Source organism: Glandiceps talaboti, chromosome 9 (genome assembly GCF_964340395.1).
Source record: "Glandiceps talaboti chromosome 9, keGlaTala1.1, whole genome shotgun sequence".
Taxonomy (NCBI): domain Eukaryota; kingdom Metazoa; phylum Hemichordata; class Enteropneusta; family Spengelidae; genus Glandiceps; species Glandiceps talaboti.
The window spans coordinates 12327285-12353545 of NC_135557.1; the positions used below are offsets into that span (position 1 = coordinate 12327285).

Genomic DNA, 26261 nt, shown 5'->3' on the forward strand with positions numbered 1-26261 from the left:
GGTGAGGGTGACCAGGTTCCCATTGCCAAAATTGAGTCATGTACTGATGAAATCAGGGTTTGGATGCAGGAAAATATGCTTGCTCTCAATGATATATGGGAAAACAGAGGTGATACACTTTTCCTCCAAGTTTGCGATTGAAGCCTATGTCCCTCCCTTTAAGGCAAGGCTACACCATCATTTTTTGTCATTTTTACCCCTACTTAAATCCACTTAAAAATTTGTTACCAGTTTTTACAGGCTGTTAAAATTTGGTAACACTATAGCCGAAATTAATGTACAGATTGGCGATGTCTATATACACCCCTCTAATATTGTTCGTAATCTTGGCGTCACTATATGGATACTGCGTGTTCCATGTCAGCCCATGTGGCTAATTTGTGTAGATAGGCTTCATGCTCTCTGGAAGATTGGTAAAATCAGGAATTTGCTTGACCAAAATTCCACTGAGAAACTTATTCACGCTTTTGTCACTTCACGTCTCGATTCATTGTGATAGTTTACTGTTTGGCCTCCCAGCATATGAGATTAGGAAACTTCAAATGATTCAGAATATATATTCTGCAGCTCGTTTAGTTATTAGAGAGAAGTGTAATCACATTACCCCTTTTCTCAAAGTGTTACACTGGCTACCAGTACAACAGCGCGCGTGCAGAACTTAAAATTCTCTGCCTGACATTCAAAGTACTAGTACTTCATGGTTTTGCACCTTGCTATCTTAGTCAGTTACTAACCAGTCGTAGCTCCAGCCGTGCTTTACGCGGTGAACGAAATTTACCTACACCAACCACTCAGCAATACTGCTTATTATGGTGACAGAGCATTCTCAATTTGTGACCCACACTTGTGGAATTCTCTGCCATCATATCTGCAGAGTGTCACTACATTACAGACATTTAAATCATGCGCGTCACACTTTTTTTTATTTCATTTTCCTGTTTTCGCCAACATCTAGCTGTATCGATGGCGAGACCAAACAGTTTGAGAAGTACAGATAAGAGGCTGTAAAACAAACAGTTTACAATGCATGTAGTTTACTTTTAGAGTTCATCAATAAATGTTATTAATCGTTCAGAACAGCTTCAGTGGTAACATCATGTATGTGATAGTGTAATGGTTGATGAGTCAGTGTGCTTCCCCAACCAATCCCCCCCCCTCAAAATAAAAGGAAAAAAAGCGGGTCACCGCATCATTTTTGAAATTTCCCTAGGACGAAAAACAGACTCTTTTGGGTTTGTTTTGCCGAATATCGATAACATTGTATATGAAAGGCCTAGGGGTAAAATAACATTTGTTTCTCTCATTGTGCAAGACTACTCACCGCGAGATATAGTTTATATTTCGCGGTGAGTGACTTGCAAGTGTTATTTTACCCCTTCCATATATACAATTGGATACAACACGTCAATGTTATCGATATTATCGACATTTTATCGTATTCTGCATGATGATTGAAGCATTCTGATACATATCTAGGAAAACAAGTGCCTGTGACAAACACATTGTCAAGACTGTCACCCGCCTCATAATGAAATAACAGTTATCATTGGGCAAAGCTGTAAGAAATGTTTGCAACATATACGTACTCGCGGCAGATGACTGCTCCTGAAGTTTAATTTGGTTCAAATAATGAGCAAAATATTCCGTGGTCCCCCTTTCAGACCATCAGAATTTTCATGCCCCTCCTCTCTTCATACCCCCACTTTTCTTTGTCCCCCCTCTCCCGCCGTAAATTCTGCTCGAGTTCGTTCCCTGTGCAAAATATACAACTCGCCCCTATGCTACAAACTCGGGAGATGTTGTACGACTAGCTAGTACATGGTGAAAAGACGTTTGTTACGGACCACAATCAAACGCATAATATAGTGTTGATCTCGTGAACCATACACAAGACATGACAATATACATCTCCTGGACCACAGGGGCGTGTAACATTTCATAGATTGTTGTTTTCCAGGTCTACAGACTAAATATAACAACCTTTTGATTATATATTCCTACATGTAAGGGGAAGAGAATTTCTTCGTAGTATAGAGATTGATACATTTGTAGCAACAAGATTCGTACGATATTTTCCTAAGCAAACGTCACTCTAAGCAATAAGAAAACAACAATCTATGAAATTTTACACGCCACTGTGTCCTGGACTAGTTTTATAGGGTCGCGTGTACGGGGTGAACGTTCTGTGAACTTTTGATTTCGAACAATTGTTACTTACACCATATATATAGACCCTCTACGCCACTGACGTGTTGGTGATAAATACCGTGCTTTATTGTTTTCTATTGTTGGTCGTAATTTGAATGAAGGAGCTGATTTTTGTTGAACCAAAAATGCAAATTATCACGTATGTACAAGTCACATGACAGGAAGTACATAAGAAGTACATAAAACCACATGTTACCAATTTCATTGAAAAGGATGGATCAAGGGCTTTCAGAAAATATATACTTATGCATGTGTATAATTATTACTTTCTTAACTACAAACCAATATCAACAAGGGACATTGAGGCTAACCTATATAATAAGTCAGTTGTGATGTGAGGAGATCTAAGAATTAATTAGTGGGTGTCACAGGAGTAGAACGCCGGAGAACACTTGAGTAAGCTACTGGGGATAATGTTGTGCCGATATTTAAATTTTTCTCAGTCCCAACAATGATGTCAGGAGTAAGCCGAACTAATAATCTTTGGGATTTGTGGTCTTTAGCTCAGCTAATGAAATTAAATCCAAATACACAAGTATTTACTAATCGGCAGTGCCTTCACACAGATATATACACGGTGGTAGTAGGCGTGGGAAATAACTTAAACCAATGCCAATTAAAAGAACATGGTAAAATGAAAACTGTTTTATTTATTTATTTATTTATTTATTTATTTATTTATTTATTTATTTATTTATTTATTTATTTATTTATTTATTTATTTATTGAGGTAAACCAACGGGCATAAAGCCCATTTACAGGCACCTTTAGAAACAAATAAGGAAAAACAAGCACTAAAAAGAAAAAACAAGGGGTAGCAATAACAGAAGTGACATGACATAAAAGGCAAACACAGAAATAAAAACAACAAAACAGGAAAAATTATTAAAAACACGCAGCCTGAAGCCCACGCCGAAAGGCGGAAACAGGACTAAATAAATCTATGTTTGGATTTGCTTTAAAAACGTCATTACAAGTGGTTAAACATCTTAAAATTGGGGAATATTTTCTCAGATTTACTCTGGAGGCACTGATGCGAAAGATATGGTTATTACGTAGCTGTCTGCTTTGTACATTAAAACAAACCTTGTACAAATTGGATGGACAATTATAGCATGAATTGACCAGTTTGTAAACAAAAATAGCATCTAAAAACTTTCGCCTCCTCACCAGTGGGGGAAGCTTAAACCTAGCACATAGTGAATCGTAATCTATTGAAGTATATTGCACATTTGATTTAAAACATAAAAATTTAATAAATTTCTGCTGTACACGTTCGATTTTATTTATTATGTTGTTATCATTTCAAAGCAAATTTTAATTCGGCAAAAGTCTTTGGTGATACAAGGTTGGGGTCAGAATTTACGGGAGGGGGCGGGGGGGGGGGGGGGCTGGGGAGAAATTATTTTGGTCAATTTTTTTTCCGCAGGCCCCCCTCCCCCCAGCCTTCGCGCTCTCAAAAAATCCACGTCTCCCCCCCCCCCCAATGAACCCAAGAATTTTCGTAGCCCATCTACCCGGCTGCACATATGTGTAATTATATAGTGCCCTCGCTCCACTTCAGAGATGTACAGTAAGTATGTGGTACACTACATTACACTTCAGCGTCCATACATAACATATCCGGGGAGATTTCTTTACAAATAGATATAGGATTTGCGAAAAAGGTCACACATTGGGCATGTAGCCTGTACTTGGAAATACTTAGCCAGCAGAGTTATCTCTTTCATTCTTAATTCTGGGCATGCAGAAAGAACACCCCCCCCCCCCGCAATGATAACTAGTGGGGAGGGTGTGGGAGGGGGTGTAAATATTAATTAGAGATCTCATTGATATATTCCTCACAACTCTAAACTGTATCAAAATTCAATATTTGCGATATTTTGAACTAATTTCTGCGATGTCACCTTTACTCCTACGTACTCGAAAGATACCACCCAAAATCTTATTAACTTTTAAACTACTTGAGTTATTGTTAACTTGAACTGGATTTCAGTGTGAGTATAGGTCATTTGTTAACATCCGAAAGAGAAAACTCTGCTGGCTAAGTATTTCCAAGTAAGGTTACAGCCCAATGTGAAACTTTTTTTTCGCAAAGCCTACCTCTATTTGTAAAGAAATTTCCCCGCATGTTCTGTATATGGACGCTGAAGTTTATTTCCTTTATTAGTTTACAGTGTGTAATGTAGTGTACCATACTGTACATCTCTGAAGTGATGGAGCGAGGGGCAGGCTATAAAAGGCCGGGCACTGGTGGGGATTTATAGACGTTATGGTTAACAGCAGACGATAAAGCCACCACAATGAACATTACGTCACTTCTTGGTCTCAGGTAAGATTTCTTTTCATTCATGACAGGGCTTGTGGTACCATATATATGGTGAATAGTTTTATGACCATTCATCCCTTTTTTCTTTTTCTTTTTTTCTTTTTTTAAGCTATGGGATGTTTTGAGCGTTGTTGAGTTCTTTTCTTATAATAAAGGGTAATAACTGTAATAACAATAATTAAATTTCAAACCATACACATTATATTATTGGAAAAATATAGTACTCAATATTGTCTTCAATACCCCAATTTTAATCTCAGGATATTATCATACGGATATTAATATTGTCTAAGTATTATATTATAACCTATAAAGAAATATTAAGGCAGCCACATGTACACAGTCGCTTATATAGCTGAATTGAATTGAAATTTATTCCACCAGAAAAGAAAAATATATACACAAACTTTGAAAGCATCGGATAGAACATTTCTGGTGAGGGCCATGTAAATAGTTCGTAGGAACTAATCAATGTCCATATGGACCGTACATGTAGATAATAAATACAAATTTGGGCTGGTACGAGTTTCACAATAACAACAAAAATACAATTCTTAGTAAATAAAGAGATAAATTATGTTGGTGGCAAAAATAAATGGAAGCTTATAAACATAACGGAAAAAGTATTAAAATAAGAAGAGGTAACAAGCACAAGTTCTAATATACAGAAATAAAATTACAGTGGCAAATTGAAAGAGACAACAGATAAAGGTTATTCCCTCAGAAGATACTGCTTTAAGTTTTTCTTAAAATTATGTCTATTGTTTATCGTTCTTACAAACATGGGCACAGAGTTCCAGGTTTTAATAGATGCGTACTTGAAGTTGTGTTGACTAATTGAGAGGTTAACCTTAGGGATTGGAATGTTATCACTGTTGCTAGTTGTTAGTTATCAACTACTTCAGAATTAAATATATCATGGTATGTATAGGTAAATGATCAAGTGTGCGTATATATATATATATATATATATATATATATATATATATATATATATATATATATATATATATATAATATATAAACAGTACACACACACACACACACACACACACACACACACATATTAATTTAGCATAGCCTCACCCACCTCGTCAATGAAATAATGCTTTATTTATAAGAACATATTATGGCGAAGTCGTAAGGAATTTTGCAAAGTACCCAGTAAACGACCGCTCGTGAGGTTTAAGTTGGTTAAAATCATGAGCAAAATATTGCCCACCCCTCCTTCACCCCCCAATTTTCTGTAGCCCCCCCCCCCAATTATCTTCTCAGCCCCCTCTCAGCTTACTGAGAGATGAAAACATGAATTATTTGTAACTTTATTTTCAGTGATAACCGGTGCTGTCGGATCTTTCTATCTCATATTTATTATTAGTTATTTTATAGAAATATCTATACATACACGACGTCCATGAACGAAGTAACTTAACTTTTGTTTGATTGGGGGCGCACTCGCAAAGGACTTTCAGCGGAATTCCGCAATTCTGTGATAAATATCTGTAAAATAACGGCCCAAATTAACATATTTTGCATTTTAAAAACTGTTGGTCCACATATTACGCCTTAATTTCAAGAACAGACGGCCCGTTGTCTAGTGATACAACAAAATGCAAACAAAATACAGAATCGAACATGTCTGTTTGACCTCTGACCTAGCACGGCGCCATCACAGTTGACCTTTTTTAACCCTCAAAACAGCTGAGCTCGCGTATATTGCGATATTGGGCGAGATTGGGTCAAGAATCAAGCAGAAACATGTCTGGAGTCCTGTTCGAAGATATCTTTGATGTGAAAGACATCGATCCGGAGGGGAAAAAGTTTGACAGAGGTAAGACCATACTTGGAAATAGTGTCACGTAAAATTTGGTGGTTATTGAAGCACGCGTTTTTGAGAACAACGGCGAAACGTGACAGCGGTGACCGGCGCAGAACATGTTTCGCGCATCCCAATGCATGTCCTAACAAGAATGTAAAATATCGGTTTCAAACCCGTTACAGCGGGGAATTTAAATTTAAAAAATTAAAGTCCAGACATTTAACTCGACTCTGAGTAACGTTTTTCCATCCAGGATTATTCACGGCGTTAAAAGTCGTGAAAATCACCGAAAAAACACTAAAAATGGCTACCAAGAGAAGGAAAGTGGTCGGCGTACTGACATGTGTACATGGGGGAATTTCTTAGGGAATTTCTTCCCGAAATTTTACAGGTAAAGTATATCGTAGGTTGGTATATGGCACTTTGCCATGGTGGACCATTTAAAAGCCGTTACAGTATAAAATCCAAATCCAAAATCCATTACTTTTTATAATTACAAATGATTTCTTTGAGAAATAGGCATGGAATGTCTGTTATGCAGGAAGCCATAATTTTATTTTCCTTGCCCGTATTTTATTCCATGCTGTTTGCTTTCCTCGTGGACTTTTCCAGATGGAACAAACACACGTCAGAAAAACATATTTACGGGATAAAACTTTCAACCTCAAGTCAGGAATTTCGAATTCATAAAAAAAACAAAGACGAATGGATATCGTTGATTTTCTTAAAGAAAGGAGTTTTTGCGGTTGTAATATTAAAACAAAAATATTTCTGTGTTCTTTTTAATCCATTTCAAGTTAGAAATGTGATGCCTCTAAAACGGTACCTGTTTGAATTTTCAAAATCTGAGAAAACCTTTTTTTAAATCTGTCTTTTGACGATTTGTTTTCATAGTTTTAAATACTGTAAACATTTTTAAAAAACACTTTTTAAAAATATTTTTTTTTTCTTTCTGTTCTCTTTTTTTCTCCGTTTCTCTTTACCAGTTTCTAGATTACACTGTGAGAGCGAGAGTTTCAAAATGGAATTGATTTTGGACGTAAATACACAAGTGTATCCAGTTGACTTAGGTAAGTAACCTGGCCTACCCTACCATTGTAAGCAGCACACAGTAAGTACAACATACTGTGGGCCAGGACTTCTTCTTTCAACCCCCTCCCCCTCTCCCAGTGACCCCCTCAGAGGCCCCTCTCTCCAACCTCCAACCACACATTACACTAACATGCCTATACTCCATCTCACCATTCCAATTTGTTCAGTCAGTTTTGGTATTAGTATACTGCCCTCACACAGCAGTGGTGGAAAATGGAATCTGACGTGTCTAAATTTTTCACAAGTGTTAGAAATTACATTAGGAGATCTGACAGGGTAATTGTGATGGACTGGTATTTTGTTTATTTAAAACAAAATATCGAATTGATAAATTTTTGTTGAAAGGAAAAGGCCAAAATTGAATGCTGGACTTCGTAGTATCATTCATAATACTACATTTGTACGCTAAGGATAGGTTAATACACAGCTTGTGAAGTATTTGATGACATTTAATGTGATTGGTTTTCTCCTCCTGTGAAGAAATGTTCTTCTGTGGTAGCTCTGTTTGTCATTGTTAGATGCAGCTGACCTCCACTCAAACTGAAAAGTAAAAATTATTGAGAAAAGTTAATATAATTCAGCAACTGAAGTAAAAAAATCTAGCATTCCTGTAATTCGCATGCAACTGTAAAAAAGGTAAACACGAGACAATTTTTTTTCTGCAAGACTCTAAAATAAATCAGTTTTAAGAATGCTATATATCACATAGTTTAAAACATGAAGGGTACTAGTCACAAACTATTGTAAATATATAGAATCATAGACATTTCTTCTCCACTGTCTAGTAATTATAGAATGGAATAGGTAGTTGTCTGCTGTCACTAATACATGTAGCAATGAAATACTTGGGGTGTCACTGTTCAGCAGTGTACCCTCTCAGCCAATTTGATGCACACAATTTCTAGTGACGCACCAAAATTTGGTGTTACCCCTATCTCCTACTATGTGGTGACCAGTGTGCCCTCTAAGCCAATTTCATGCACCACTGACACACAATTTCTAGTGACACACCAAAATTTGGCGTTCCCCTATATCTCTTACTATGTGGTGACTCACAAGAAATGCTAGTTTTTCTCATTTTGACTCAAAATAACAAAATTTGGCTATCAATCATTAGAGGGTACACTACTGTCCAGTAATTTTGGTTTACCAGTCATTGTAAATAGTCGGATGTAGTTTGCAGTATAGCAGTAATTTTTTTCTGAATTTGAAAAACTCTTCAGAGTTTCAGCCAGATGTTATTTCACAATCAGTGTCATTTGAACTCATGTATCTGTTGACATAGCAGTAAATGTATTCTGTATTACATTCTGAGTAATCTTTTGATGTTCAAATACCAAATATCAGCTGGTTACTAGGTATATCTCAATTTTCAATTGAAATCGTGTCGTCTGCTTTAAACCAGAAAGAATCAGATATTTGAACTTAGAAAGACATCCCTTTAAAAGTTTGTAATGAATTCTAGACGGAATGTAGACTGTAAAGGTACATCATAACATTTCAGATCTAATCAGGTTTCTCAAACCAATGACTGTTTGTTGGTAGGGTTAAACGACTCACCTCTTAGTACAGAGCAGGCTGAATGTTGTAGTTAGACAATTTTAGCAGATAAGATAAAACCTTCAGTGTTAGTTGGAAATTCTTATGATAAAAATAACTGTACTCTCAAAAAATTCCTGAAAAAGAAAATTGTGTTGAAAACCTCCCAGATGTAGAACGTTTTCTAGTTACAAGTTCTCTTCTTCCATTTTTGATTGAGAAACAGACATGTTTCAAACAGATCACTTGGCCGCCTTCAGTGTCTTACTGGATCTGACAGAATGGTCTAAAATCGAGTTCTTTGGTTAGTTTGGGTATTTGACAGCTCTAAATGCTACTTAGTATAGAAAATTTATCTTGGCAGAAAACCAAACAGAGTATATTTTGAATTGTTTACAAGACAACTTTAGTATTCAGTGTAAGAAATATCTTGTCATGGCGTGTAGCCTTGGCCCCTAGATTTTATTCAATGTCTATGGTATACAAAAGGTGACTAAACCATTCAAGTTGTTTTCAGGGGTGAAAGCACTGTGAAAGGCTAACTATTTGCATAGCAATGGGGTGACAAGCCCTTCAACCTGTCTCTACCTGTTCAATTGACCATTCACAGTGAGTGTGGGAAATTTGAAAAAAATGGCAGTTAGGACTGAAAATGTCAAACTTTTGCAAATTTTTGAAAACAACATTTACTTCAAAACTGTACAAATTACATCAGTTTTTAGACTCATAAGATACAAAATATGTTAGTTCCTATCTAGCTGTTTGATTTACCCTTTAGAATAAGTTTGGCAAATTTGAAAATGTGGCAGTTGGGACTGAGAATTTCAAACTTATGCAATGACCGCTTTTACAACCCTTTACTTCAAAATGACACAACATACATTGGTTTTTAGACACACAAGATCCCAAAAACACTGGTATCTTTTTATTTTCATTCTTATTTTTAAAATTAACACAAAATGAATTTGGTTTTGTACGCATATGATACAAAAGACCCTCTGGTATCTCATTCCAACCAAACCATAATCACATGATCTGACTTCAATTCCATTTTTATGACGGATCAAGTTTTACTACACATGTATACCAGGTGGAATTAGATTTTACTTCGTAATGAGATCTACACAGTATTATGTTACTGATAATATCCTCATTTCCTGAATTCAAACCGAGTATTTCGTGTTTCACCATGTTTACCCGATAAGTAGAGATAATAACATACCTGGCATTTATCTAAATATAGTCCAACAGTCTAAAATTGACCTTCTCAAAATTACTAACCAACACTCTACAGCAGACCGTCTCAAAATTACTGTTCAACACTCTAAAACTGACCGTCTCAAAATTATTAATCAATTCATTGAAATAAAGACCGTTGGATTTTTATAGCTAGTCTATTTATGCTAACCTAATGATACTACATTATTAACATGGTCAAAGCTAGTCAGGATTTTTGGAAACCATTTGAGTTGAGTTTTTGTTGAAACCAGGATTTCATTTGTGGTTTTGCAGGGGGTAGATAGAGCTAGGGTGGAAACTGTGTGAGTTGAGTTTTGTTTCATTTGTGGTTTTGCAGGGGATAGATAGAGTTAGGGTGGAAACAGTGTGAGTTTAGTTTTGTCAAGACAAAATTTTCATTTGTGTTTTTACAGTAGGTAGATATACAGAGCTTGAGAGTTTACATAATGAAAGCTAGTCCGAATTTTTGGAAACCTTTTGAGATGAGTTTTGTTGCGACCATCTAGTTTTAATTTGTGTTTTTGTAGCATGTACAAAAGTTAGAGAGTTGAACATTACCACTCATAGAGTCAGAAAATTGTGTGGCAGATGAATGCAAAATATTTTTCAGAATCAGTCAGTGTACTACACTTGTAGAGAGGTTTAATATTTAAAAGTATATCAAGTTTTGGAAGGTGAGATAAATTCAACAAAGTAATGAAAATAAATGATCCAATAATTAAGTAAACATTTCAATGGAAGACTGATATAATTCATATCGGAGAAGTTTAGAAACACATGCTTGTTGTAAAATTCTCTGTACAGTGAAGTTTTTGTAAATTTTATTTAAGTAGTGTATAATTTGTTAAGTCTACATAGGATACCTTGATAAACAATAACATAACATAACAATAACACTGAGAATAATTTTAGGGATGGCTGTAAAAAAATGAGACACTGAGATTTAGTGACAACTGTTTATTGGTCTCACCCTGACAGTGGTAACATTTCAGTGTCGTTAGTAATCACTATGGGGAAGACAAGTTAAGTTCACAGTACAGTGTTACAAAAATGTGAGGAGAAAAGTGAAGGCAGGTCCAACTTACAACACTAAGACAAACTCTAAAACACAGGCCAAGTCATGCTAGGTGTAGTGTCAAAGTGTATATTTATACAACCGATATGAGTAGCTGTTTTTAAATTAAATGCTATCGTTGTAAGACATTTGCAGTCTAAAAAAAATGTTACCTACACAGTGTTTTTTTTGCTAAGGGTGGTAAGTAGGTAAAATCTACCGTGGTTCCCCATGTTATTTTACCTGGGTTCACAAACAAAATTACCAAGGACTCTATGGGGGAAACATTGTCATTTTTACCCTTTTCTCCCTCTCTGTTACCAGGGTTCCCCAACATTAGCAAAAACACTGCTACCATCAATTAGGTTTGGTCTCAGAATTTAGCTAACAGCAGGAGTTTGTATTTACTACGTTGTAATGTACCATGTGTGGCAACACTAATACAATAAAAAACAGAATCTTGTATATCTGAAATGACGACTAACTTTCAGTAAAAGAAAGCCAAATATAGTATGCAAATGGAGAAGTAGGATTTAGGTCAATGGTGGCCTAAATACTTTTATTTATGAGACAGAAGTGCATTTTAGTGACTTTTGATATATGATTTTAGATAAAAAAAATGTCCAAAATGATATATTGATTATAAGTCAGAATCTCATTCTGAAAACTGTTTTGAAAAACTGATATCATAGTGTGACATAGGAATATGATATCTCCCATGTATGTCAATGCCACATAGGAGTTGATCAAGGACAGTTAATTTCCTTCATGACAGAGTTCTCAAATCTTAAAACTCAAACCAGCATTTCAGTTTTACACAGTAAAGGGACAGAAAATGTGTATATATTGGAAAATTTAAGAGAAAAATTTGCAAATGCTTTTAAATTCTGAGTTAAATTTGAAGTGTTTGATGAAGGACACACTTGATTGTACACATTGTTAGGTAATATGTTTATACTTGCTGGGTGATCTTGAGTTTCCCTCCAAAACTTGTGTAGGCATATTCTGTAGTTGTCATGTTTAAACAGGGTTTCCCTCTCAAATTTGGCAAATATAACACTTTTGAAAAACTTGTGAAAAACTTGTGAAATTAGGTGAGAACTGACACGAATAAAACTCAAAACATTTCAATAGAGAAAATGGCTTGGAGTTTGAACAATAATGTACATACAGCAAGTGGAAGAAATAATGATGCAAGGATTTACTCGCTACCACTTTAAGTTCTACACAAGAAAAGATCTTTCCTAGTGACTTCTCTAATATTTTTCACGTCGTAGAAATACTCTCCTGTGTTCTGAATGTTCAATTCAGAAGATTAAATGATTGTGTAATCTTGTTCTACAAAAGTTAGACTGATTTAGAGACAAGCACATGTTGTGATCCGTGTGGTAAAATCCAAGATGGCAGCCACCATGTGTATGCAAATGAGCCCTGTTAATCGTCTGCCCATGGCTCTTTCAGTCAGGTTGAATTTCTATTTCGGTAAAATTTTCAAGTATTTGTTTACAAATTTTGATATAAACCAATAATTAAGAAGGTAAATTTATGAACCTATTGAATATTTAACTTGATGTTTCAAAAAATTATTCATATTTTGAAAAAAAGTGAACATTTTTTTGACGACATATTGATAGTCAAATCAAACCAAAAATTTGGAGAGTAGTGTCAGATTTGTACCCCCATCAAATTACATTTTGACTGACAGTACTTCGGTTTTATTATATTCTGAGTCTTTCAGTATATTTCTTTTTAAGAAAAAGAAAGAGAAAGGTGAAATACAGTTTGCTAGCAAAGAAAAAGATAGTGATATGGCAGACTGTGAAATGTATAGGCCACACAAGATGTGAGATAGAACTTGAAATTAGCTGTAATCCAGGGCACACAGACTTCTTAAAATATCTTATCTCAACTGCCAAATTTATAAGATGGTAGACTGTTAGGCCAGTGGAAATCAGTAGAAAACTGTAGCTGAAATTGTCCCCTTAGCTAACTTTGACTGCCAGGCATGGAAGTAAATTTCATCCCTGTTAGATGTGTGATAGACACTACAGCAGATCTGAGGAATGAGTGAATTATTTAGACATACATGAAATGAATGAATACACATTTGTGATGATGCACAGTTTTATTTTTTTTTAAATTCAGACCCAGTATTTATGGTTTAGACCAGTTTGCATTTATTATTGTCACAGTGGTGAAATTAAGTATTCAGTAATTATAGTTTTTATAGAGGCAGTATGAATCAATGAATGAAGCACAGTAAAATTTAACATGATATAGAGTTTGCCTAAACCCACAGACCAAGTACCCACACGTTAAACCAGTTTGCATTTTTTTTTCTTGGAGGCAAAAATTTGAGTAAAAAAGCCATCGTAGTCTACAATTTTGACACACAAAATATTCTAATAGACCCAGGCACAGTATAGTTCATATTGTCTAAGTCATTTTCAGCCTGTATACACTGTAATACAGGTAAAATAGTGTTGAGAGTTTTTGAAGTTTGAGTTCACTGCAAATGTTCTTGAAAGAAGTGATTTTGACCTTATTGACACTTAGAGAGTACAAGTAAGGCCGATTGGATGGTAGCCAAGGTTGTCAAGTCCTACATGTCACATACCATACCAATGCATGGTGTAGAATGACATAATTTGCTATACAGTAAACACAGCCTGATTAAGTCGTCCAGAAACATACTAACTTCAAATTTTGTAATTCTAAGTCAGTTTTGAAAACATGGCTCTTCAGGCAGAAAATTTGACAGTTGTCACATATTTTTATCAGAAATATTTCAGAATTTTGTCTGTATTGTGGAAGTGTAAATGTTTGCCAGACTTTCAGATTTTTGTGTGCTTAAAACTCCAAATGAATGAAATTTCAGCTTCTGTATTTTTTCCGGACTAAAAATGTCATGAAATTTTAGTGTCAGTCAGAAAAGTCGTCGATTGGTGGTCTGATTTTGTTAAATATTCTATTGATAGTTGGTTGCTAAGACGTGCGTTGTTACAGTCACATGCCTGGAGTAATGAAATTTATACACCCTGGATACACATTTGTGAGGCTATTTTTGTCGGCGTTTTATAAAGTATTAACCACACCACAATGACAGGCCAGAAAAATGTCCACGTCATAATGCAAACTGATTTAACCCTTACCGCCATGTTGAACAGGTAACGACTTGTCGTAGGTCCACCAAAATCCAGTATGCAGTGGTCAAATTAAGAGAAAAGGTAGAGGTTTGAGAAGGAAAGTTAGCAAAGTTACAGCAGTCCTGATATTTGCAGGGAGTTAGTAATGATTTAGGTAGGAATTCATACAATGTACGGAGTGAGACAAGCTGAAATCATGTTATAACTGGCTGAATCGTGCCGGAACATGTCCTGTCAATACTTAACAATGCTAGGCATGATTACAGATTGTTTAATCTTGTTTCTTGATATGTCTCAGGATTCCTAAACTTGGCTGCAAAAAACGTCTCCAATTCCCCCAAAAGTATTTTTTTATGCTTTTCAACTCCCAATTTCTTGCCTGTGTAGTATTTTCCAGTATATTTCCGTTCTGTCGTGTGATTTTATGTTTGGTATAACTGTTGTAGGACCATGTGGGTTGGCACGATGCCCACTTTTTTTATCCATAGTGTGTGTTTAAAGGTGTGACCCAGTAGTCTTCAATTATCACAGAGCAGTTGACAAGTTGCCTGCTGAGTTAGGGGGGACGGACATTCCAACACTTCTAGAATGGTTCAGTCGAATATATTTTGGAGGGAACCCCTCTTATTGGTAGTCTGTTCAGCTATTGTTCAATTTTGGAGGGAAGCTGAGGGTATAAGGGTCGGTCCTCCCTGGTTGTAAAATCATACCGTCTTAGTTCCCGGAGCTGAACACATCAGCTCAGGTCTGCTAATACTGTCATGCATGTGAGCTGTGTGCTCATATCGACGAGATACCACAACCAGTGACCATGCTCTGAAGTAAGTGTCTGACTTTGACATTTTTTTTTTAAGTTTGACAGACATTTTCACCTGCTGTAGTCTCATGTCTGTGGCTTCTGATAAAACTTAGGTTGTGTTTATCTGATTACATTTTTAACCAGTAGTGAACCATATGCCTTCAATTACCTCCTCAGGTTTTCATTTTTGTGACTCCGATTTTTTTTGTAGACCAAACTTCAACCGTATAGATCCTGTTTTTAATAGTCTAAAAACTCACCACATTTTAGTTAGCTTTGTGTAGAAAGAAACAGCATTTCAGAACAGTTACCAGGCAGGGCTTTGATAAGAAATTTGACAGATAAATTCTGCAAGGTTGTTGTTGACGACAAAAAAGTCATACAGATCTAAAATCTGGCCGAGTTTCTTGGCAACACTTGTAAAATTAGAAGCATTTTTAACTGGTTTTGGAAGAGTTCATGTACTGAAAGATTTTGGTAGCCACAAAAAGTGACCATGAGGTGTATTCATTTGAGTCTTTAGGGCGTGGAGCTAATCTCACATGTTTGGGCAAAGTTCAAATTTTGGAGGGAAACTATTCTAGTCTGTCCACCATGTTGGATTCTGTGTCGGCTCTAAATTTTTGAGGTTTCAAAACGTTTAACAATTCTAAGTTCTTTCCCCAACTTGTGTATTTTTACTACAAATTTTATTTTATTTTATTTCCCTTCTTGATAAATTTTCTGTTTCTGAGTTGGTTGTTGCATAATTGAGACTCAAGGTAATGTTTAGCAGCTGCATTGAAAATGGGTCAAAATTTTCACCCTAATTCTAGTCTCATTTTTTTGCATGCTAAGTTCATTTTATGTCATATTATGTTCTAGTCTTGATTTAATTCGCTCCTGTAATCTTTTTCAAAGTAAATGTAGACCAGGTGTAAATTTGTGTTGTTAGCAACCTTGAGAAATTCTAAAAGAATTCTGAACTCAGTTGTCTCCAAGTTGCAGTTTAATGTTAAATTTATTCTAAAATGAATACAAATTATGTTTAGTATTTTTTTATTTCAAAATTCAAATGGATCGGGTCCCAAAAAAAAGCTCCAAAAGCGTTGTCAAGGGAAAGGTTTGGGTTTTGATGTTTGAAACATTTCAAAGATGGTTGTCGAATGCATCCACATTACTGGCAGCCATTTTGTGCCAATTTTTTTCCAAACATCGTGTATTTTGTGAAGTGTTTCTTCCAGTAATGCCTTTTACACGTAAAATTGAGTAGGATATTGTTTGCTCTACTAAATTTTTGTTGTCAAAGTTTTTGGGGGAGATTATCGTTTTGGCGGGAACTTTATGGTTGTCAGTTATAGCGGGAAACATGTCTATACAGTCACTAGGCAGTAAGTGCCTGGTGATAAGTTATGGTTATTCTGTATCAGACATGAAATTATTTTGGCAAATTTTGGCAACATTTTCGACACATTTTGATCTTTTCAGTGTTTTAATTTATGTCAATTTTTAACGTCACTTGACTGTTTTTTTTTAATCGTGTAAATCAACGTGACTTGACAAACTTTTTGGTCGGTTGCCAACATTTCAATCTGCGTAGTTCCGTTGTTACGTAAGTAAGAATGTGACGATAAGTACTAAAGAAAAGTCGGTAAATTTGTCTTGCCAAGTTACTTGTCATTTTGAACTACCTGTTGAATCTGTCAGTGATTGTAGTTTGTGTGTTAGTGATTGTTCAGCTTTGTTTGACCTTATCGCCACTGTCATCATAGCGTTTCCAACCACAAATACAAACGGGTAACCTCCCCATACTCATAACTGTCACATTTCTACTAAATTTGGCCATCAAAGTCAGTTCTGAAATCTGAAACTATAAACTGTAAATTGTATGGTACATCTCCTCTGTGGTGACAATGGCATATCCAACGACAAACACATACAAAAAATACCTGTCATTCTCAAATTTTGACCTGGGACATTGTTCACTTTTTTTTCTACAAAATTCCATCAAGTAAAACTCTCTTTTGTGTAACCTTTTGGCAAATATAAATCTGTTATAAACCATAGCCAGTATGACATTTCTATTTAAGGTCATGGGGTTACCAACGACAAATTCATACCAGGCAACCTCCACTCTTAAGTTTTCATGTTGGGTAGTATAAACTTTTCTGCTAAATTTGTCATGAAGTGAATCAAACACTGTTGACGATGGATATTATTGTCCACTTTTGATTTGTCCTTGGTGAGCAATTTCATCTTTATTCTGTGTTCAAACTTACTTCTAGTCAGTAATACATACCTGACATTGTCAGGAGTGATTTCACACTGGCCTTCAAAATTTCAATTAGACCAGTGACGTGTAGGGGAACTTTTCAAGGCTACCGATTTGATGCAGTTAAAGGGCCTCATGTCAACGTGCAAATCTGTGTTTCCGTTTTTAGTGTTTTTTGCGTAGTCATGTTTTTTCTGTTTTGAAATCCGTCCAAATTTTAAGTAGCAGTCATAATATCCAAGGACAGATTTGCTTCCTCGACATTTTGTAAAACTCTAAAAAAACTTTTATTAAAGTTACTAGGGGGAAGTATTAGGATATCCTAGCTGAGTGAAATTCACTGATCAAAAAAAGTTGAAATTCTAATGTTTGGTAAAGTTACTTTTTAAAAAGTACAGTACACTGATCTACTTTATAACCGAAACATTCACACTTGACGATGTTTGATTTCCGTTGACGACGAAAATCTCAAGAATTTTCCCAACAAGTACGAACAAGTTGGTCTATAAATGAGGTCTGTTTGATGATAGCTTTAACGTGAGTGGGCATGTAATCAGTGACGTATGCAGAAACTAACATTCCCACGACGTGGTGTACAATAAGAAGTGATCAATACAATACAGTTTATCGACAACCTTAGAGGGTTTCCAAAAGGGTGATTGGCAGCGTTCCAAAACTGCAGTCTCATTTTTCATTTATACTGCGGTCAGAGCTTGTCATTGATTGACTACAATGGTAGTCCGACCATATGATTAAGATTACGCCTATCCCTTTTTTTTAACATACCTGGCATTTCATTGTGTTCTTTTTATAGGTGATAAATTTCGGTTAGTCCTTGCCTCAACCTTGAGGGAGGACGGCTACCCGGATGACGGAGAGTACACACCACTCAGCGATGGCACTCCAACCCGTGCTGATCAGTTTGAGTATGTGATGTATGGTAAAGTGTACAGAATTGAAGGTGATGATTCGGCTATGGATTCAGCATCTAAATTGTAAGTATCCTTAAAATTTGTTTTTTGTCAGTGATTGTGTAAATTAGAATAAGTCTCTCTATGTGTGTAGTGAATTTCTGCTACCTGCTCATCTGTGTATACTAATTCTGATTGTACTCGCAAATTACCTTCTTGTCTTGCTTTATCTGTATTTCTGAACTGTGGTGATCTTTTTTTGTGTTGTGTTTTCCTATGTTCTACTTGGGCAGTGTAACACTGTACAGTGCTGGGTGATGATTTATACAGTGCTGTGCAGTGCTGCAGTATATTGTGTTGTCCTGTATCGTACAGCAGTGTACTTTGCAGTGCAGTGTTACCATGCACTGTCCTGTATGGTATCCTACAGTGTACTGGTCTGTGCAGTGATGTACCATAGTGCCATACTGTACTGTACTGTACTGTAATGTACTGTCCTGTACAGTGCTGCATAGTAACACCCTGTTTTTGTGTTTTAATGTATTGTGTGGCATGTTGTATTTTTGTTCTGCCACTCTCCCCGTAAACCGTACACCCATCAAGTTTTGGGTTACAATTGTTTTCCTCCCATGTGTCTCTTCTCTTCCCCACCACAAAGTGTTTCCGAGTTGTTGTGTAGCTACAATCTGTACAATCTGTATGTATATCTTCTGATAAATTGTCGGTGTTCCCACCCCATGTTGTATGTTCCAAGTCTCGGTTTGTGTTTATATACATGTAGTGTTAACTATTCAGTATGTCTAGTACTGTGTCATGTTTGTTGAAGTTCTGTGTATTTGGTACAGCCAGTTCTGTGTTCTCGTGTATGTTCCTAAAAGATTGTGTATAATGTTGATATTTGATTTTTGTCTTGTCTTCAACGTTAAATCTTGTAAGCTCAACTAACCACCAACTGTATGACCACCTATGTGACAACAAAAAATTGCCAACTTGAATTTCTCAAGTTTATTTCACTCAGTTTACTCGAGAGCACTCATCAATAATATTTGTGTCAGCATGATCTGTGCTATGACTACCTCTTTGATGCAAAATTCAAACAAATTGTCAACTTGGATATCATCTCAAATTTGACCGGCTTATTTTACTTACTGCAGAGTACAGGTCAGTATTTTCCCCTAGATAATTATCTTGACCAAAAGTTTGCTAATGTGATATTCTGTATGTTGTCATCTTGTTGCTTAGTAACAACCATACATGAATTGAGCAAAGGTTGTCGAAAAGAAGAACAACTTCAAAAAAAAAAATTGTGTAGAACTAATTGACAAATGAAGTAGGAGTGTTCCTAATTCAATGTGTTCTCTTTATGCATTGACAGTGTCATTTTAGCCAATGAAATGTGGATGCAAGTCTCTTTGTTGTCCATATATGGGCAACGGTAGACCATATAAGGGCAGTAGTTATATCCATATATGGGCAATGGGCATGTCCATATATGGACAACAGTCAGAATGTAGTGAGGTGTGTTTGACAAATTGTCAATCTAAGATAAGGTGTACTATTTGATCGATAGCAGTTTATGCAGTGAATTGTCGGGAATGAAAGCATGAAGCAGAAACAAGAAATGAAATAGATATGGGCAGAAATAGGTCAGCAGACAGTGATCTAGACACATAGATAGACAGGGTCACAGATATGCTAGAGAGGTGGTGACAAATTAACAGACAGGGCTACCAACAGAGTTACTGGTGTACTGAGACAGACACCATAACAAGGATGGTGAGAAACACAGTGTAGACCACCAGATAAAGATATAAACGCTATCACAAAGACAGTGAGAGACAAAGAATAAAACCCTAGATAGATATGATTGAAAGACAGTCTGATACTTGGTAGATTAATAGTACCGAGAGAGATATACAGGGGCACACATAAAATATCTTGTACCCGACAGTCTAAGTGACCAGATTAGACTAATCACATGACTGATCACATGACTTCCATAAAAGTACACTCCACTGATATAGCTGATGTATGATCTAAATGTTGAACTAGACAAAAAGTTGAAAATGTCAATATATATATGACAACATATGTTTTTTTTGACATATGTAAACAGTTTATCTACTGATGTTTGCATTGTTAGATATTGTCCTAATCTTCAAAGTTTATATAAGATAATGTTATAGTGTAATTGCCACAAAATTTTCAGGTGAAATTATGAATTTTTTATGATTTCCAGGAATTTTGTGTAAATTGAAGCATTTTTATGATTTGATAGAAATTGGGTGTATAACTTTGGTCTAATCATACCAGACGACAGCTATTTCCGGTAGTAGCTAAGTTTAGATCTACAGGTGGCCACATATTTTTTGTTGTAATATATGTAAACCTTGAGTTTACTGTGTAAATAAGTGTGGGGAAGAAACACAATCGCACAGATGGTCAGATTCATACCAACATCAAACTTAAACCATTTAACCGTCAATGAAGTTAATTTTTCACCATAAACAAGTTTTGACTCACTAGTTTCATTTCAAAAGTTTTTTTTTTTACACTGAATCTCAATTCTTATTGGCTGATACAAGTATTGAGCTTTATCATTTAGGTCATGTGATCGTCTTTGGCGGCCATCTTAGTAGTGGGAGGAGTTGTGTAGCAAGGACAGATTATAGTATGTTAAATGGCATTAAATAGGTGGAGATAACAGTTTTTTTTTTGCTATAAATGTCGTGTTATTGATTTTAATCAATCAATATTAACTAGTTGTTCTGAGTTGAAGAATAATGAGTCGTAAACTGAAGGACGCTTGGAATGAACCAGTAATGAACGGTGATTTAGTACTGATTGATGTACCACTGACTTTTCATGGTAGCTACTTGAAAAAATCCGGTTCAAAAGTAGGAACAGTGTGAGTAATTTGTATTTTTTTGTGTGAACAATTATAATGGTATACAAAAGAACAAAAAACCAACACTATAACATTTACAAAAAAAAACCCCACATGAATGAAACTTGAAAATTAGGACAAATGAATATTTTGGTACGCCAGGTGAAATTGTGTGTGTCAATAATTCGTTCTCAATCTCATTGGGTTTGAAATCAGAGATTTGGTACTTTAGCAGGTACAGAGTCCAAATTACCAAAATTAACAATAGTGAATACCGTAAGTAGATGGAGGGGGCGGAGTAGAAGATATTAATATTTGGTATCTAAGGTGAAATTGTGTGTGTGTCAGTGTTCTGTTCTATTTGGGTTGGATGTCATGCTTGGTGCTATGAAGGAGTTGTGCAGTAGGCCACATGTGATCGCTGATGTGTCATCTTGAACAAGAAGTGTTTTTTTTTTGGCGTAGAAGTTCTATGATTGATGTAGTTAAAACAGGAAAGAGATTGTTTTTTTGGTAATGCTGGGTATCTGGAGACACGGTAGGTGTTATCGTATGGCAGTGTGGTTAGCTGGTTGAGGTAACAAATATCAACAGTTATCCAGTCTGCCTGTATGATGACATCACTATTCAACATCTGAGTGTGAAACTCAGTCTGTCCGTCTGTATGATACCATCTTTCTTCAGAATTGGAGTGTCAGTCAAGTCAACGTTTCAACGTTTCACTATCAGAGTGGTCAAAATGTGGTGTCAGTGTATTTGGGGTTTCGATCGGTCAAAAAACACAGTTTTATTATCAATGTCAGACCAATATTGGTATACTCAATGTCATAGTCTCTATCCATTGAAACTTTCGCATTATTTAAGTCAAAAAATAGCATTGGTCAGCAGAATGTTGAATAGTTAGTCAGTCAGTGAGTTCCCCGATCAGTTTACATTAGCTTAATGTTGAATAGTTAGTCAGTCAGTGAGTTCCCCGATCAGTTTACATTAGTTTAATGTTGAATAGTTAGTCAGTCAGTGAGTTCCCCGATCAGTTTACATTAGCTTAATGTTGAATAGTTAGTCAGTCAGTGAGTTCCCCGATCAGTTAACATTAGCTTAATGTTGAATAGTTAGTCAGTCAGTGAGTTCCCCGATCAGTTAACTCAACATTGGTTAACTCTGAATCAAATAGTTTGATAACATATTCAAAGTTCCTCAACTGAGAATTTTAGTGTCCGATCCCATACAGTCTTAAATTTTATCATCTGAGTAGTTTCAAAAAAAGATTATTCGATTTGGTTACTGTAGGCGAGAGACAAATGTGTTGCTAGAAGGTTGTGAAATTGTTGAGTTAGTTGCTTCAACCATTATAGGGCAGGATATGTGTTAACATTTCCAGGATGCAGGAGTTGGTTGTTAGTTTTAACGTTTTTTGTACATTCAAACATTCAATTGTGAGTCGTGTTTGAAACCCGTTAGAAGTCCACTTAGATGTAAAATTTAGATGTAAAAACGTTATCTGGCACAGTTTGATTTGGTCCTGAAAAAAAAAGAATAATCCTAGTACGTAATCCTTGCAGTTCCACTGATATTGTAAAAATAACATTAATGTGAGAACCTGGGATTGAGTCCTTGGCCTCTTAGATAGAAAGTAACTATACGGAATCTGTTATCCTTAGGTAAACTAACCACTCAACGATATAACAAAGGCAGAAATATCTTAGGTATGAAAATCTGCTATCTCTAGTTAATTTTCTGTAAGTTTCAATTGCTCCATCAATCTTTGGACCACCTGTGTAAAAATGTATGGTATGTGGTCTGTCCATTAATTTATCAGATCCTGGCAGTCAAAATTAACTAGACTTTGACAAGTTTGATAAACAATACAGCCCACCCAGATACCTGTTGCTAGGCCCGTTAGTTTGTACTTCTGGTATGAATGACCTAAAAAAAATGACGGAAAAAAAAAAAAAAGTGAGAAACGTGATTTTTGGTTACTCATGTTGACGGTTGTATGTTTGTGTTATTGGAAGGATTTTTAGAAAGATTTTTGGAAACATTGGAGAAAATTTGAAGTGAATTTTTTAGGGGGTGTTTTAAACTGCGCAACTGGTACTTGAGTTGTCCAGTCTAATCGTGCATGTGTGTGCATGCAGCAACATGTAGGCACATGCCGTACACTAAATACATACAATGTCAGTGGCCATAAGACATAACCTCACGCCCTACACTCATGTTAGTTGCCATGACACAAGACACCAAACACCACACAACACAGGCTTTCTGTCTTTTGTTGTGTGCTTCTCTCCAGTTTATTCTGACATAAAAAAAAAGAAAAGAAATCTGTCCTGGTAAATTTGGTCATGAATACTGCTACCAAGAAAGTGTTGTATCATTTGGCCCCCCAGTTTGAATTCTGTGTGGGTTTCTTATCAGGGTTGTCATCTAGGGACGTCAAAGCATTATGACTTGACTTACTATAACTGCATACATTGCTGGTGGTCCATTGGAGAAAAGAAAATTAGCAATTAACTGCACAGATTACAGGTATACCGGTGTTCAGTATCAGTCTTGGCAAGAAAAAATAAACCAACAGAAATTTGTTTTCACAGTAAAACTGAGCTGATTATGAGAACACTTGACTCAAATTTATATAGTCGAGCTGACAAGAAAAAACAGATTTAAAAATTGTAAAGAAAAGTATAAAACTCAACTAAAGTTCTTAACCGGTGTAACTTGATCCTAAGGTGGATAATTTAGAAGTCTGGCTTGCATGTAGATGAGGGAATGGGAGTATTGGTTCCATTATGCAATTTTGATCCTTCTGGGTGTTGGTATATCAAACTGGCACAAAGCCAAGGTTTTCTCTTAGAGTTATGACATTGAAACTGCAGACCCAAACTGAAATCATATCTTCGTAAGTTCAAGAAGGATCTCAAGTTTATAAAGACCTTGAATTTTAGTACTTGTAAAAAATGTAAAAAATGTGTGAAACTATTTTTAGTTCGATTGAAACTGTTTGTACCGAAATATTCCTGTTTGAACCATGACAAGTTTGCATCTGTGTTTTGTCAAATTAAAAGTCAAATTTTTTTTTGTGATTTGCAGTCAAAATTATGAAAACTGTATTTCTGTGTTGTGTAATAGTCACCACATAGTGACAGGTAGGGAACATCAAATTTTGGTTTACCACATAAGGATTGCTATGTATCAGTGATGTGGCTTATTGGCTTAGAAGTTAGAGGGTAACATTTGGTCCATTGTAGTTTTTGTACATAAAACAATGAGGAACCCGTTTCTTGGAATCTGACGCAATGACATGATTCAACTCAGGAATTTGATCAAATTAGTCTGAACGGCTTCACAAATCATTGATAATGATAGAGGTATCACAGCTGGAGGTCAGGGGTCAACTCTTGCTCCGTGACAAGTCAGCTGGCGTCGTGTTCTGGTGAGGTGACACTGAGTAATTGTGAGTTTGAAGTGCTGTTGGTTTGTCTTTAAACAGGAGTGGTGACTATAAAAAGGCCCCCTAACTTCATGGGGGTTGTTGTCAAATTTTCTACCTCTCTGAGATTTGCTGACTCATGGCTTTACCCCTCATCCATTACATCATGCCATCAAAGATGTGAACAAGTGCATCATTGTCGAAGGCCAGGCCTGTCCTACCATTGGGCAAGACCACATCCTACTACCCCTCTAGTAGTAGTGGTAGAGCCTAAAAGTGGCACGGCGCTGATATCAGGAGAATACCTGGTGCTTTTACCTACTATTGCTACTACCCCTCTGTGCAATGGTATAACCCAAAAGTGCAGAATTGGTATCAGTAGAGAGATATACAGAAGCTTTACTATACTAAGAAATATCTACTAAAATTTATCAACTGGGTACACATATATATTTAATTTATTTGTCTGCAAATATAATTTTCCATTTTGCCCAGTCAACTAAACTCTCTAAGTGTCTTTGTTTTAAAAGGTTTGGGGAATATTATTATCAGAAAGGGGACCAAACTGACTTAACTGGGGGCAAGATCTACCAGCGTTCCTCATGTCATTACCGAAATTTCTCATCAACTTTATGGCAATCTACTGCAAGTTTACTTGATTTTTCCAGTCTGTTACAGGAGTTTCCCAAACTTAAAAAAGTCACTCCTGAGTGTTATTTCTATTCATCAATTTAAATTAAAAAAATTTCAACTTGCCCTATCCATCAATCTAGCAAAATACTCTACTGTCCACCCTGATGTGACACTAATGTCCATTTTCTTGTACATTTCAGGTCTGCGTACATTTCATACGGCGGTCTGTTGATGAGGATACAAGGCGACGCAAACAATCTTCATGGAATGGAAGTCGACTCCATGGTCTATCTACTCATGAAGAAACTCGCGTTTTAAATACCTTCCCAACCTTGAACCTTCACAATGGAACAACCTGACCAAAGAAAACAATAGGACTAAACCATTGTTTACAGAGTAGATGGGGGTCAATGTTCTTTCAACATATTGTAAATTGACTGCCCTATATTTACTTCTGCTTTCATAAAAGAATTCGACCTTTGACCTACTGAATTAAGAAAATTCATTTGTCTGATTTAAGGTTTAGTCTTTTAAAACAACCAAAATCCAACATAGCAACAGTTGCCAATGCCAACATCATAGCAACAGTAGATGAAGGTGTCATCAGTGGTCAGTTGTTCAGAAAAAACATCTGTGAAGATAAATCGATTATACTGCCTTGCAGCATTCCACTATGTTTCCGAAATTTTATGTCAAAGTTTTGGTGACTGAAAAGTAAGAGATAGAAAGTTATATCTGTATAATAATGGCAAATAACACTGTCATTTTGATGCTGAAGAAAGAGAATTTTATATGTAAAGTTATTACGAAAAATACTTTTTAATAAAACAAATGTTCATTGGAATTTATTGTGTGGACAGTACATTATGTGTGTGTTTGTGGTCACTGTACTATTATGACAACTATAAGGGAAAATCTACAGAA

The 26261-nt window shown here is 35.9% G+C and overlaps 1 protein-coding gene across 1 annotated transcript; it reads left to right on the forward strand.

Moving 5' to 3' along the window:
* The first annotated feature begins 6238 nt into the window (after nt 1–6238).
* LOC144440116 (DNA-directed RNA polymerases I, II, and III subunit RPABC3-like) lies at nt 6239–26172 on the forward strand. The gene is made up of 4 exons (XM_078129375.1): nt 6239–6368; nt 7343–7426; nt 18291–18471; nt 25538–26172. The coding sequence occupies exons 1-4, from the start codon at nt 6296–6298 to the stop codon at nt 25653–25655; spliced, it is 456 nt and encodes a 151-aa protein (XP_077985501.1). The 5' UTR covers nt 6239–6295; the 3' UTR covers nt 25656–26172.
* Nucleotides 26173–26261: the final 89 nt, after the last annotated feature.